The 15,011-nt window shown below is 36.9% G+C and overlaps 1 protein-coding gene and 1 pseudogene across 1 annotated transcript; one reads left to right on the top strand and one right to left on the bottom strand.

The window, feature by feature from the left end:
• The first annotated feature begins 7,161 nt into the window (after nt 1–7,161).
• On the top strand, nt 7,162–9,414 carry LOC131649546 (uncharacterized). Its single transcript, XM_058919305.1, has 5 exons — nt 7,162–7,441; nt 7,545–7,736; nt 7,823–7,933; nt 8,033–8,108; nt 9,364–9,414. Exons 1-5 carry the CDS (start codon nt 7,281–7,283, stop codon nt 9,412–9,414), a joined length of 591 nt encoding a protein of 196 aa, XP_058775288.1. The 5' UTR covers nt 7,162–7,280.
• Nucleotides 9,415–9,813: 399 nt separating this feature from the next.
• On the bottom strand, nt 9,814–11,119 carry LOC131646398 (probable ribose-5-phosphate isomerase 2; annotated as a pseudogene).
• Between the last annotated feature and the right edge of the window lie 3,892 nt (nt 11,120–15,011).

Below are 15,011 nucleotides of genomic sequence, written 5' to 3'. Positions count from 1 at the left end.
TGTTATACGCTTTTGTCAACTACCTCGAGCCTTGTTCACGCTGTGTCTACTGACGTAGCCTTTAATAGCTTTTAACGTTCCTTTTGTCAGTCAGCGTAGCTTGCCACTTGTACTTCCTTCTGATCTGATGTTTGTGAATACAACGTTTGAATATCATCAGAGTCAAACAGCTTGGTGCAAAGCATCTTCTGATCTTCTGACCTTGAAGTGCTTCTGAGCGTGATACCATCAGAACTTCAGTGCTTCTGTTCTCTTGTTCTTCTGATGCTTCCATAGACCCATGTTCTGATTCTGCTTCGACCATCTTCTGATGTCTTGCCAGACCATGTTCTGATGTTGCATGCTGAACCCTTTGAGACAAAGCTTCTGAGCGCTGAATTATGCATACTCTTTATATATATTTCCTGAAAAGGAAATTGCATTGGATTAGAGTACCATATTATCTTAAGCAAAATTCATATTATTGTTATCATCAAAACTAAGATAATTGATCAGAACAAATCTTGTTCTAACAATCTCCCCCTTTTTGATGATGACAAAAACATATATAACCCTAGCTAGTACATACATAGCTATATAGATTTTGGAATTTGATAAAATATATATTATATACTTTTATTTATATATAATAACTCTATGATATATATGTTGTGTGTGTATGAGATTGAGAGTGATGGTATATATATATTGTACAATAAATTGGCTTGTTCAAGGATGCCAAGTACTGTAAAGTATGAGAATGACAGCACATAGAGAAATTAAATAATAAATAATATATAATAATAGTAATAATATATACCTTATGAGAGTTGAATTAATGAGGAAGAGAGAAGGTAAAGAATGAAACAAGAGTGAGTTAATGTATATAGACAAGGATGATTCATAAGGTTTGCTTTTGAGCAAAAAGTTTTATAGCTTCGTGTTAGTAGTGGTGTATTTAATTAACTGCATCGTGTGTCTTGTGTTAGTAGTGTTAGTAGTGGTGTATTTAATTAACTGCATCATGAGCTATTCACCCATTCTTATTATAATCATACATTGAATTGAATTTCTTGTATAGGTCTGACTGGATTGATAACTTTGGATCTCTTTGGAGCTCGTATCATTGACTCTGGTACTACATATTTAGGAGTATGTACACACATCAAACTATTGTTGATTTCCTTTGTTCAATCGATTTTGTCTTGGTGGTTACTAACTTTGTGAATTTGCTATAGGGGTAACTTGTGTATAGTGAAAGTTTGATCGTTTCCCAGCCTAGTTCGACGTTTGGCGTTTTCTTGAGTTCGGTAACATCCGAGGTAAATTTCTTTCTCAAATTACTGGTATTATGATGAATTTGTCTGAAATTGTGTGATTATATATGTTACGTTTTATTGCTTCGGATTCATTCCGTTTATACTTTGCGTTTTGACAGAAACACATTAGTTTTATGTGTTTAGAGAGTTAATATAGGAGGTACTTACTAACTTTGTGAATTGAATTCGCCATAGGGGTTACTTGTGAAGAGTGGAAGTTTGACCGTTGTTGTTTAGCTTAATTAAGACATGGATAAGACATGGATGAATTCAAACCGATTGTCGAAAGAGTACGAGAAAGGGGTATGGGAATTTGTTGAGTTTGCGGTTGCGAACTCCAAAGACCCGCTTCGAATGCCGTGTCCTTGCTTGGGTTGCTGTTATGCCGGGGGTAAGGTTGACGGGAATCAGTTGGGATCTCATTTACTACGGTTTGGAATTGATAGAAGTTATACATGTTGGACAATGCATGGTGAGAAAAGTACCGGGAATGCTGGGTCGAGGTGTAATAGGAAGTATGCTTCAAACGACGATTGCACAGACACATACGATTGTGATCGAGTCGAAGAGATTGCAGAAGCGCTGGAAGAAGATCTAGCGGATTGTCCCAAAATGTTTGAGAGGTTGGTAAGCGATGCAGAGAAACCGTTGTATGATGGTTGTTCAAAATTCACAAGATTGTCTGCGGTGTTAAAGTTGTACAACTTAAAGGCGGACAATGGATGGTCGGATAAAAGTTTCACAGAGTTATTAGCCCTTATGAAAGATATGCTACCAGAGGATAATGTTCTTCCCAATCGAACGTATGAAGCCAAAAAAATGTTGTCTTCTATTGGAATGAGCTATGATAAGATACACGCATGTCCAAACGATTGCGTTTTGTTTCGAAACGAGTATGCAGCGTTGAATGAGTGTCCTAAATGTGGTGCCCCTCGATATAAGAAAAAGTTGTCTCCTGCTAAAGTCTTATGGTATTTTCCTATAATTCCGAGATTTAGACGCATGTATCGTAGTGAGACCGATTCAAGACACTTGACTTGGCATGCAGATGAAAGAATTATTGATGGAAAGTTGCGACATCCGGCAGACTCACCACAATGGAGTAAAGTTGATACTGAATATCCTGAATTTGGAAAAGAAGCAAGAAACCTTCGATTGTCATTGTCTACTGATGGAATGAACCCGCATGGTATTCAAAGTATCTCGCATAGCACATGGCCTGTGATTCTTATGATTTATAACTTACCTCCGTGGCTATGTATGAAGCGTAAGTACATGATGTTATCTATGCTAATTTCTGGGCCTAAACAACCAGGGAATGACATAGACGTATACTTGGCACCCTTAATCGAAGATTTAAAGTTTTTGTGGGAGAGAGGTGTGGAGGTTTACGATGGGTATAGGAAAGAAAGTTTCAACTTGAGGGCGATGTTGTTTGGAACAATTAATGATTTTCCAGCATACGGAAATCTATCCGGGTACAGCAACAAGGGTCAAAAGGCGTGTCCTGTTTGTGAAGATGAAACCGATACGACACGATTGGCGCTTTGTCAGAAGAATGTCTTTCTCGGCCATCGTAGATTCTTAAATTCTAATCATCACTACCGTGGGTGGAGAAAAGCATTCAATGGAGAGGCCGAACATCGTACAGCCCCGCCTTTTTTGTCAGGTGATCAAATTTTTGAAAAGGTGAAAGATGTGAGCACTCAGTTTGGCAAGCCTTTTGCACATTCAATTGTCAAGGGTGGGTGGAAGAAGAAGTCAATTTTCTTTGAACTTCCATATTGGAAGTCGTTGTACGTAAGACATTTCCTGGATGTTATGCATATTGAAAAAAATGTATTTGACAGCGTTATAGGTACGCTACTCAATATACAAGGAAAGTCTAAGGATGGCGTTAACATAAGGAATGACATGGTAAACATGGGGATGAGAACTGAATTGGGGCCCGTGACGAAAGGAAGACGAACATATCTGCCACCTGCTGTTTACACTCTATCTAGAAAGGAGAAGAAAACATTGTGTAAGTTCCTCAGTGAAGTAAAAGTTCCAGAAGGCTACTCTTCAGATATTAGAAGACTTGTGTCCATGAAAGACCTCAAGTTAAAGAGTTTGAAGACGCATGATTGCCATGTTATAATGGAACATTTTTTACCAATAGGTATACGTTCTATTCTGCCAGAAAAAGTAAGAAGCGCAATAACTAAGCTGTGTTTCTTCTTCAGGTCTATTTGCAGTAAGGTGGTCGATCCCGCGATCTTACCAACATTGCAAAATGAGATAGTTGTTACTTTATGTGATCTTGAAATGTATTTTCCTCCCTCGTTTTTTGACATAATGGTTCATCTAGTCGTTCATCTTGTGAAAGAGACACAACTGTGCGGACCAGCTTATATGAGATGGATGTACCCTGCTGAACGTTATATGAAAATATTAAAAGGGTACGTGAAAAACAGAAGTCGACCGGAGGGTTGTATTGCCGAGCGATACGTTGCTGAAGAAGCGGTTGAGTTTTGTACTGAATATCTGTCAAATGTTCAATCAATTGGACTCCCCAAATCTCATATTGTCGAAAAAAAAGAAGGAAAAAGGCTAATTGGAAATAAAGTTGTGACAGTATCAATGGTCGAACGGGATCAAGTGCACTTGTATGTTCTGCACAATGAGATTGAGGTTGAGCCGTTTGTTGAAATGCACAAAGTTGTTCTCCGAGATTTAAATCCAAATAGAAATGAGAACTGGATAGTACGAGAGCACAATCGAAGTTTCATACCGTGGTTTAGAGATCATATTTATTCAAAGTATCGTTCAGATCCTGCTTCAGTAACAGAAAGGTTGAGATGTTTAGCCTATGGTCCATCTGTAATTGTACTTTCTTATAGCGCATACGCAATTAATGGATACACATTTTATACCAAAGAACAGGATGATAAAAGTACTATGCAAAATAGTGGTGTTACCTTGGTAGCTGAAGCTATGCACATATCAAGTGCGAATGACTTAAATCCGAAATTTGCAAATTTGTCATATTTTGGGGTTATCGAGCGCATTTTGGTGTTTGATTACGCGAAGTTTCAGATTCCTGTATTTGGTTGCAAGTGGGTTGAAAATAATAGTGGCGTACGAATGGATAAGTCAGGATTTTTGCAAGTGGATCTCAATAGGGTAGGGTACAAAGATGAGCCTTTCATTCTAGCCTCTCAAGCTAAACAAGTGTTCTATGTCAATGATCCGACAAGTACGAAATGGTCTATAGTGCTTTTATCTAACAAAATAGTTGATGAAAAAATTGAAGATCAAGGTGATATTGGTGTTGGCATTGAATCTTGTACAAGAAACGATCAAAATGAGAATGAATCTTGTATTAGAAATGATCATAATGAGGGTATTTGGATCAATCCAACCGTCCGCATTGTTAAGAGACGCGTAGTACACAAACCTACCAAGAAAAGAAAGAGACGTTAGTGATAAAGGTAATAGTATACATAGTCCGACTAATTTGTTTTATTCAATTTGGTGCATATTCTCGTTTTGTACATAACTTTTGAACCATGTATCCGCTTGTTGACTTCTTTACATGTAACTATACTATTTTGACGATTCCGGAGCTGCTCATGCACTTATCTTTACATTTCGGGACTATTTTTTTATCGGTTTTGCTTCTGCCCGTAATCAAAAGTCGGGCTTAGGGTCTGAATTTCGGAAAACCGACTTTGTTTTTGAGTCCGTGGCGACGTTTTACCATAGCCATGTAAATTTCGTTCAATTCCGATAACTTTCTTTTTTACGCTTATTTTGATTTGTACCGATTTCGTTTCCGATTTACTTGTACATGCATGGTTTGACTTCCATTTGACTTGTATAGATTGTTAGCTTATTAATAGTGTACTAATGTGCTTTAGTTTGTTTGATACAGGTTCAATGGCTTCAGATAGAGATGCTCCACCTGAAAACCCACCTGAAAACTTACAAGAAAACTCACAAGAAAGAGTTGCTTCGGATACAAATGCTCCACCTGATACTGAAGCAAAAGAGGTTGCACGAGGCATCACTATTATGAGGAGTATCATACGACATAGAGACCAAGGATTAGTATACCGATTGGAATGGAATTCTGATAAACAACCAATTGGTCCTAATTCTGCAAAGTTGACAAGTTATATTGGTACACTTGTCCGTATGCATATTCCGGTCTCCATAGCTACCTGGAAATCGAAAACGAAAAATTTAGAATTGGAGGAGAAAAAACAAGCGATTTGGGAAGAGCTTCAGGTATATATCATATATGGTTAATTGTTGTTATTATCTTGACGATAAATTGTTTAAATTATTTATACTAACACACTATGCGTACGTTTTTTTGCAGAGGACTTTTGAGATACCAGATGAACGTAAAAGCTACATACTTAGTTTGGCCGGCAAGAGATATAGAGGGTGGAAAAGTTTTTTGACAAACACCTATCTTAAGGATAAAGATGGAAAATTTCTTGAAGATGCACCGGGACGGCCAACAAAGTATGCGACCTTCATTGATGAAGCAGATTGGGCTGAGTTTGTAAAGCAAAGAGATGAAGCTTTTCAGAAAAAGAGTGCCACGAATAGGGAGAGAGCATCCAAACCCGCGTATCCATACAAAAAAGGGCGTTTGGGATATGCACGCTTAGAGGATAAAATTGTAAGTAAATAGAAATTCGATTTAATTAATTGTCTACATGTGCATGTTTTAATTGACGATTTTATCGTTTGTGTCAATGCATAGTTGGAGGAGAGTAAAAGTGAGGAAGCTTCACTTCCTGTACATGTGTTGTGGAAGGAAGCTCGTGTGGGCAAGAATCACGCTGTCGATCCCGATGTTCAGAGAGTTTATACTGAATGTGTAAGTATAATACTGTGTCTTTAATTAAATCAAATGTTTTTTAATATATAAATGACTTTTTATCTCCACTAATAATTATTTAAATGTAAATGAATTACAGGAGACCTTGTCGCAATCGGCATCCACCGGTGAGGAGAGCGTACTTAGTAGAGTACTAGATGCTCCCGAGTATCCCGGTCGGGTGAGGGGTAAGGGTCATGGTGTGACTCCAACCTCTTTTTACAAGAGTCCTAGGAGAAGAAATCCTTCAAATGAAGAAGTGTTGCAAAAGTTGGCGGAATTGCAAGCACAAGTCTCTGAATTGCAAAGAGATAAAGAAGTGTATATGAGAGAAAAGTGCAACACTTCATCGGTGAAAGAAACTAGTGATAAGGCTAGTATCAACTATCAAAGGAAATTTCCCGAGGTAATTATAATTTTTTTTCCTTTTAAATTGTTCTATTTTATTAATGATAATGACTTTATATTTACTTTTGGTTTAGGGCATTTCATCTTGCCAACTATACTTATCGGAACCGAATTATCGACTAGTTGGCAAGGGAAAAGTGCACAACACTTCGGGAGATTTACTTCACCACAGACCGCTCCCGGATGGACACCTGAAAGTATCGGTGGATGTTGTATTAGATCGTGATGCGATTCTACCGGTACCTGACATGGTCTCAGAGACGACATTGCTGCGAGATGCAATAGGATCGTTTGTTGCATGGCCCTCGGAGCTCATTACCATTAGTGATGAGGTAAATTGAAAACGATTATGAATCATTTAGTTTTCGAATGTCAATTCTAAACCGTTTATTAATTATCTTTTACATTTTATTTTTAGACTGCTCCTATAAAACCCGCAATTAAGGGTAAAGGGATTTTACAGGAGGAGGAGTCTGTTGCATCGCTAAAAGAGGTACATTTAAAGTGTTAATATATAATCTGAATCAAAATATGCATGATTTTATATTTTACCTAACTTATATGATTTTTAGGCATCCGCTCGGGAGTCACAACAAGTGACGCAGCAGGTTCGTAGTGTACCACCCAGTGGTCCTCCGAAGCAAGCGGCAAGAAAAGGCGGTGCTTTTGTGCCTCGATACCGGGCGACACTCGCAACAATGGTTGATATGTCCGATATGAAGGATGGTGCTTTACGGGAAATCGATATGGATGAAAGTGTCTTCGGTATTGAGTTCAAGTCACATATTACAATTGATGACTTGCAAGAGATTTTTAACCAAGATCAACTAGGCGTCAGTAATATGCATTCATACATCCGGTAATATTCACTCATCCGATATATTATTTAATTAGTCCCACAATATAATTTATTTACACTTTTCAATGAAAAGAATCTAATGTTTATTATGTTTTTATTTAAGGTTGTTGTATGACAGAGTGTTGCGCGGGACTGCATTGTCTAACAGATTCCGGTTCGTGTCTTCCGCCCATTGCAGCGGAATGGAAATTGTTTCGGATCCGGAATCTGTTAGACAGCGCTTAGTCGATAGATTCATGTCCACCGGCAATACAGAATGTCTGCATCTTTGGGCGTATAATACCCGACCAGTAGGGTTAGTTTCTCATTCTTTATTCATCTAATCTCTGTTTCTTTAGTGTATAGCAATATTTTCATATAACCTATTGTTTTAATTTATAGAGCACACTGGTTGCTGCTTGCTATCAACCCGATAAGGGAAGTCGTGTATTATCTGAATTCGGTAAAGGGTGAATGGACCAATTATCCGGCCATGAAGGAAATCGTTGATTTGTAAGTGGGATCGTTCTAAATATATATTCGTGTATATTTATATATTTACTTATTTGTGGGATTGATCTAAACATATGCTTTTATATATTTGTTAATTAGATCAATACAAGTATTCCGTAGTCAACGGGACGCACAGGTATCCCGGACTAAATCAAACAACATCACCTGGATCGAAGTGCAGGTACATTACTTTTCACAAATTTGCTTATAATATTTATGCTACTTGGTAAAACAAGACAACTTATATAGAATCTTATTTGTTTTTCTATGTAGTGTCCGCTACAGCGTAACAGTTCAGACTGCGGATACTTTGTATTGAGGTTTATGAAAGAAATCATTCAGGCGAATCAATTAGAGATTCCTCCCACGGTATAAAGTTATAACTTAAGATAATTTCATATAATTTATTACATTTACCTAAATATATTATTCATATTATGTTTTTGTTTTATAGTACCTTGACGAATTCCGTGCTGCTGGGTACTCGAAGCTAAAGTTAGAAGAAATCAAAGAGGAATTGTGTCAATTTTATATTAAGCTATTTTTCATGCAGATTTGAACTATAATATTGTTGATTTTGTAATGATGTATATATATAATTTTGTAATGATGTATATATATAATTTTGGATATTATAATGGTATATATTAGTATATATATTGTCTTACTGATGGCTGAAATAATATAGTCGAAAATATATTACAGGTCGAAAATATATTACAGGTCGAAAATATTACAGGTCGAAAACATTACAGGTCGACTGGGAGGATTAAATTATAGGCTGCACATAAAAATACCTCATTTAGCAACTACAGCGCTTCTAAAAAGCGCTCTTAAAGGTCCACATACTAGAGCGCTTCTTAGTAAAAGCGCTGGCAAAGACCAGTAAAAAAGCAAAAAAAATTAAAAAATTACGCAGCATACAAAAGCGCTTTTGGAAAAGCGCTCTGGTAGGCCCCCCTATGAGAGCGCTTTTTCTGGAAAAAGCGCTCTCATAGGGGGGCCTACCAGAGCGCTTTTCCAAAAGCGCTTTTGTATGCTGCGTAATTTTTTAATTTTTTTTGCTTTTTTACTGGTCTTTGCCAGCGCTTTTACTAAGAAGCGCTCTTAAAGGGGGGTCTACCAGAGCGCTTTTTCCAGGAAAGCGCTCTTATAGGGGGTCCTACAAGAGCGCTTTTTCCAGGAAAGCGCTCTTAAAGGGGGGGTCTACCAGAGCGCTTTTAAAAGCGCTTTCGTAGCCTACGCCAGCGCTGGCTTTGGCAGCGCTTTAAAGCGCTGTTAAAGGCCAAAAAAAGCGCTGTGAAAGCCCTTGTACGGCGTAGTGATGAGAGGGAGTGCACATGTCTTACTTGTTGGAACCTTAATTCTTCTCAGCTCTTACACGTCCTAGTCATGTATATAAACTTGTGATCTCTTAATCCATTCTACAGGGTAATAGAAAAAAATTAATACTTGAAGAGTTAGTTATTTACAACAATTAGAATTTCAAGTTTTCTATAGCAGACTATTGAAGTATAATGGGATGGTGTTGTGATTAGTCTATGCTTGTAGATTGTGAAGCAGGGTATAGTACATGACTATTGAAATATAATGGGATGGTGTTGTAATTTTTAGAAATAATTTCGAAGCAGGGTACATGTACATGACTGATAGCAGAATATTTTAGAACTAAGATAGAAAGATGAAAATAACTTCGCAGTGAACCCAATTCTAATTCTAGATTAAGTATACAAAAGAGCTAAAGAAAAAGTCAAAAGAACTAAAATCTAAACCTGGAGACTTGGAATCCGATTGCTCTTCCGCTATGTCATTTGAATTACATATTCAAAACATACCAAGTGTACAAATATGTTGATAAAAGTATATAAACAAAAATAAATCACTATTTTATTCTCAAAACTAAACTAACAGAGAATCAAGAGACTTAATCCAACAAGGATTATATGAAAGTACCCTAAACCCCAACAACAAAAACAAAACAGAACCAACTCATCTAATCGCGATTCACTAAATAAATACTTCACCACTACACCATATAAAAATGTTAGAAACCCAGTTCCAATTCAATAACTAAACCTAAAATATTATTCTTCTAAACCTTAAACCCCGAATTCTCAACTACTTATTCTTCACAGTTAACCCAAGTTCACCTGCAACAATAACAATAATAGCCATATCCAAAAACATTCCATGCTCCACAACACCAGCAATATTCAGAATCGCGTCACTCGCCACCTTCAAATCACCGATACTCTTCTCAAAATACAAATCCACAATGTAATTCCCGTTATCACTAACATAAGGCTCTTTCTTCTCACCAAAAGTTCTCAACTTCACAACACAACCAGATTCATCAAACAGATTCTGAAGCCTCCCAGCAGTATATTTCCAACAAAATTTTATAACCTCAACCGGAATAGCCAAACCGCTCCCACCCAAATAGTTAACCAACTTCGACTCATCCACAATGCAAACAAATTTCTTGCATGCACCTTCCACCATTTTCTCTCTCAAAAGCGAGCCGCCATGTCCTTTCACCAAATTCAGATATGGATCAACTTCACCAGCACAGTCGATGGCGAGATCGACGACAAGATGAGTATCGAGATCTGATAAAGGAATCCCTAGCGACAGAGCCTGCTCGTGAGTTATCGTTGAGGTTGGTATCCCAATGATGTTCTTGAGTTTCCCTTGCTGGAGAAGCTCACCGATACGGTTGACGGCGTGTTTGGCAGTTGAGCCGGTTCCAAGGCCGAGATTCGACGTATTCGACGGCTTTGTAGGCGGCAATTTTCTTCAAATTGTCTTGGGTGAGGATTACGGTGACGGAGGAAGAGGGCGAGGAAGGGACGAGGAGACTGGCTTCCATGGCGGCTTTCTCAGAGGAGATGAAATGAGGGAAGGGAATAGCCATTTTAGTTTATCGTCGGTGGTGGCGACGGTGGTTGTGGTGGTTGTTGAAAGTTAAGTGTTTGAAGAGATTGAAATTGATGGAAGAATAAGGTTTTATTGTAAATTGCAATTGAATTAGGTTTCTAAGAAATAAATAAAAAATTGAAAGAAATGGAGAATTTCTGAAGAGATTGAAATTGATGGAAGAATAAGGTTTTATTGTAAATCAACCCAGAATGTTCATATTTGAGAGTTAGTTTACGAAGAAAAGAAGAAAATTAGTAAACCTTGTTTGTGGCTGGCGCCTTTGTCGACGGTGGCACGGAGCGCACTTAGAGCTACCAAAGATTAAATCTGAACACAGATTTAAATCCCAATTAAATCTCAACTCCAACTTCACAAATACATCATCTATCTCAATTAAATCTGACCAAAGATTCTAAAGCCCTAGAGTTACCAAATGAAATTAAACAGCATACAATAGCGTTTTCTAACAATTGATAGAGGAATTTGAATCAATAACATACAAAGAACATGATAGTGTCAAGAAATCAAAGAGATGGTAAGAAAAGAAACTCACGCAATCGAAGTGATTCCGGCCCGGTTCAACTTCAGCAAAAGGCACAAACGTTTGGTACAATCTTCTTATCTTTCTGCTTGCTCTTTACCTCGACAACTTCTTCTTCTTCTTTTGAATGTGTGTGTTTGTTCCGATTGGAAGGGGTTTTACGTGGTAATAGGGTTTCACCAGTGAAAAGATGAAGCCGGTGATGAAAGTGATTGTTAACGAAGATGGTTGACAAAGATGGTGATGAAAGCTGAGGATGAAGATAGGGTTTCTTCGATGGTTTTGGTTTCACGGCTGGGTATGTTTAGGTATTAGCCGTCACCCAAATCTGTACGAGTCAAAATGAAAAGTCACCATTTTTTTATTTTTTTATTTTATAAAAATTAATAATGGCACTTTTAAAGGAAATGCTATCTTAGTTAAGAATATTAATAGCATTTTAAAAAAAGTGCTATCTTTTTTAAGTTTAATAATAGCATTTTTTCACAAAGTGCTATAAAAATCGTATTGTTAGCAATTTATGATAGCGCCCGACGACAAAGTGCTATTATAAATTTTTTTCTTCCATTTCAATAGCACTTTCTTCAAAAGTGCTATATTTTTTAAGTTTAATAATAGCATTTTTTCATAAAGTGCTATCAAAATCGTATTGTCAGCATCCTATGATAGCGCCCGACGACAAAGTGCTATTATAAACTTTTTTCCTTTTCAATAGCACTTTTTCAAAAGTGCTATTAAATTAGGCGATACAAAAAATAAAATTTGGTGTAGTGTATCCAACATTGATGGAGGGACTAGGAAGCCAACTAACGTGGCAGTTATGGTTTAGAAAAATCACAAGAACAGATCCACAATATTAAGATTACCTGGAAATATGTCAAAAATCTTGAGAAGGACAGTCGACAGGGTTTCGTCGATGAATATATTGGTCAACAAAGACACAAAGAGGATAGACACGTAGAAATTCTCCAAGTTCAAGTTGTCAACCGGAGATGGCATAGACAACACGTTTCAAGAGTTCACGGGAAAGCTTGAAGCGGTTATTCCAATGCGGGTTGTAAACAAGCAAAAAATCGTGGAGCACACGTTGATGCGCTAGTGGGAGCCTGAAGGTTGAACGTGGATGAAACAAAGCAGCCTCCGAGTTCTCAAAAGCGACATCAACGATTACTTGTTAATAGAATAAATAGCAGACTCATACATTGTAATAAATATAGCAAAATTTCATACATTCTTTTCATACAACTTGAGTCCCGAGTCAGTTCGCGAGAAATATGTATGTGTTTGCGTCCAGTCTTTTATTGTTTTCTTGTTTCCTTAAATGAAGCATTTACTTTTTCTGTCTTTGGTTTCACCTTTGTTTAATGTCATTTACTGCACTTTATCAAAACTATGTCTTTGCATCATCGTCGTACGAACGATTGCATTTAATTCACACGCACATGTTTTTATACAAATTATTTACTCAAATTTCTTTGGAGATTTTTCGAGTTAATCTCATTATAGCTTTATCAAAATTGTGATTTGTTACCAAAAATAGCGGTAAACAAATTGGCACTCGCAGTGAGACCCCTTTGTGTGAATATTTCTAAACGTTTTGCAGGAAAAGGTGTTTACATTTCTTTTTGGACGATTTTTCTCTATACATAAAACTTATGAGTTTTGAGGGTTAATTTTTTTGAGGAATGGTAAGAAAGTTCCTAAAATGTCTCGTAGAAGTCAATCCCCTCCCAATGGTAACGCTCCAAACCAAAGAGATCAACTGGTATCGATGAGTGTTGGTAGTTATGGGATTCCAAATTCTGTTGAAGAAACCCCCACTGTCATTTGCCAAATACTATCGTCGGCTGTACCGCCAGACGTGGTTGACTCTGCCTTCCACAACATGAATTTGGTCAAGACTTCAAATTTCCTCTTAAAGAAACACACCTAAACCTTTTAGGAAAAATCATATGTGAAACCCACAAAACACCTGAAATCGCCCATGTAAACCTCTTTTATAGGTCCTCACACATCTGAATGTGCATAATCTAAATTTCCATTTGTTTATTAATTTTGGGTCTTGAACCAAACACGACACTATTTTCAAAGTATACAATACTCACACAAATCCATCTTACAACTATAAACACCTTTCAATAGATTTTTCTTATGAAGTTTCATAGTTCCATGCACATTAAGGTTAACTAGACTCATACGCATGAGTTTGGTTGCGTCATTATTAGACTCATGCAAAATCACCTACAATAGTGTTATCTAAATATTTTTAGATGTTAACTCGAGTTATCCTTGCTCTTATTATAGTCAATGCCCCCTTGATAATCTTTTTAATATCCATATTCGCGTCAAATTGATAGGAATAAAAACCATTTATTTTTGGGGTACATAAGTGTCATACCCCAAAATTTGCCTCCCATATTCCATCTACAATGATTCAAAATTCAAGATCCAGTCCCAAAGATTATTCATTCAAAAGTCCAGATGATCCACAGTCAACTGGTTTGACCTAAAAGTCAACCATAATCAGAGCATAGTCAAAGCCTCCCAATTTTGGTCAACATCAAGTATATGAAGCATAACCATCATTTGATCAAAGATTGATCATGATTCCATTAATAGAAACTCAGAGATGAATGAATACAAAAAGGTTCAAATTAGGGTTTCTTAGGAGAAAGTCAACCCAACTTTGACTGGGCATAACTTTCACATGGAACATCAAAAATTCCCCACTCAAAGCCTATTTTGAAGGAAATTGGATTCCCTACAATTTTGTCTCTCACAAGCCAGGGCTAGAAATGATTCATTTGAGAGATAAAGTGCAAAAGATTACAGGTCCTTTTCAGGCATCCTCCAAAAAGCAATTTTTTGTCAAAGAGGATATGATCAAGATAAAAGCTCCAAATGAAAAATATATTCCAAAGTGGCTTGTAGAGGACCCCTTGAGGTTTCCAAAAAGCATTGGAACTCCTTCATAGCTTAAAAATTGAGTGAGATATGCTTGATCAAAGTTGGTTGATTTTGGAGGACCAAATATGAAAAAGGAAGGTTCAAATTAAGAAATCTTGCAAAAAGGCCCATACTTTTATGACTCAAATTTGGCCCACAAGTTATCCAAAATATATGACAAGAAGCATTTCATTTTATTTGATTTTACACAATTTTATTTCATTTAAAATTGATTTTTTAATGATTTAAATAAAATGGGAAATCAAATATTCTTGTAGAAAATATATTTTGATTGTTTCCAATCACCATTTATGACCAAAATATATCTAATTTTCGTGCATAAAACAAATGGAGAGGATTGATACAATATTTGCCAAATATGGTAACTTATGAATCAAGAACAAAATCATATTTCCTCAAACTTGCAAGATTTGATTCAATGATCTTTGGGCCTTTATTTCTAACCTAATTCCTTCATCTATAAGTAGACAAGAGAGGGCAATAGACTAGGGGACGCACAATTCTGATCAGAGGCATATCACAAGAACAAAAAAAAATCTCACTCAAAACCAAGATTCGGATTTGAGGAATTGGGAACTCTCAAGAGCTTCTAAGGATTGCAAAAGGTTCCTCAAAGGTTTCTGAAGGTGTTGGGATTGTCACTCTGCTTCA

This window comes from Vicia villosa, linkage group LG2, assembly GCF_029867415.1.
Source record: "Vicia villosa cultivar HV-30 ecotype Madison, WI linkage group LG2, Vvil1.0, whole genome shotgun sequence".
Classification (NCBI taxonomy): domain Eukaryota; kingdom Viridiplantae; phylum Streptophyta; class Magnoliopsida; order Fabales; family Fabaceae; genus Vicia; species Vicia villosa.
Note: the sequence above shows the minus strand (reverse complement) of the source record. Positions and strands in the feature narration are given on the sequence as shown.

Coding starts and splice junctions, on each gene's coding strand:
- LOC131649546 (XM_058919305.1), top strand. CDS start 7,281: ATGGTTGATATGTCCGATATGAAGGATGGTGCTTTACGGGAAATCGAT. Junction 7,934..8,032: donor ATGAAGGAAATCGTTGATTT/GTAAGTGGGATC, acceptor TTTGTTAATTAG/ATCAATACAAGTATTCCGTA. Junction 8,109..9,363: donor ACAACATCACCTGGATCGAA/GTGCAGGTACAT, acceptor TCCATTCTACAG/GGTAATAGAAAAAAATTAAT.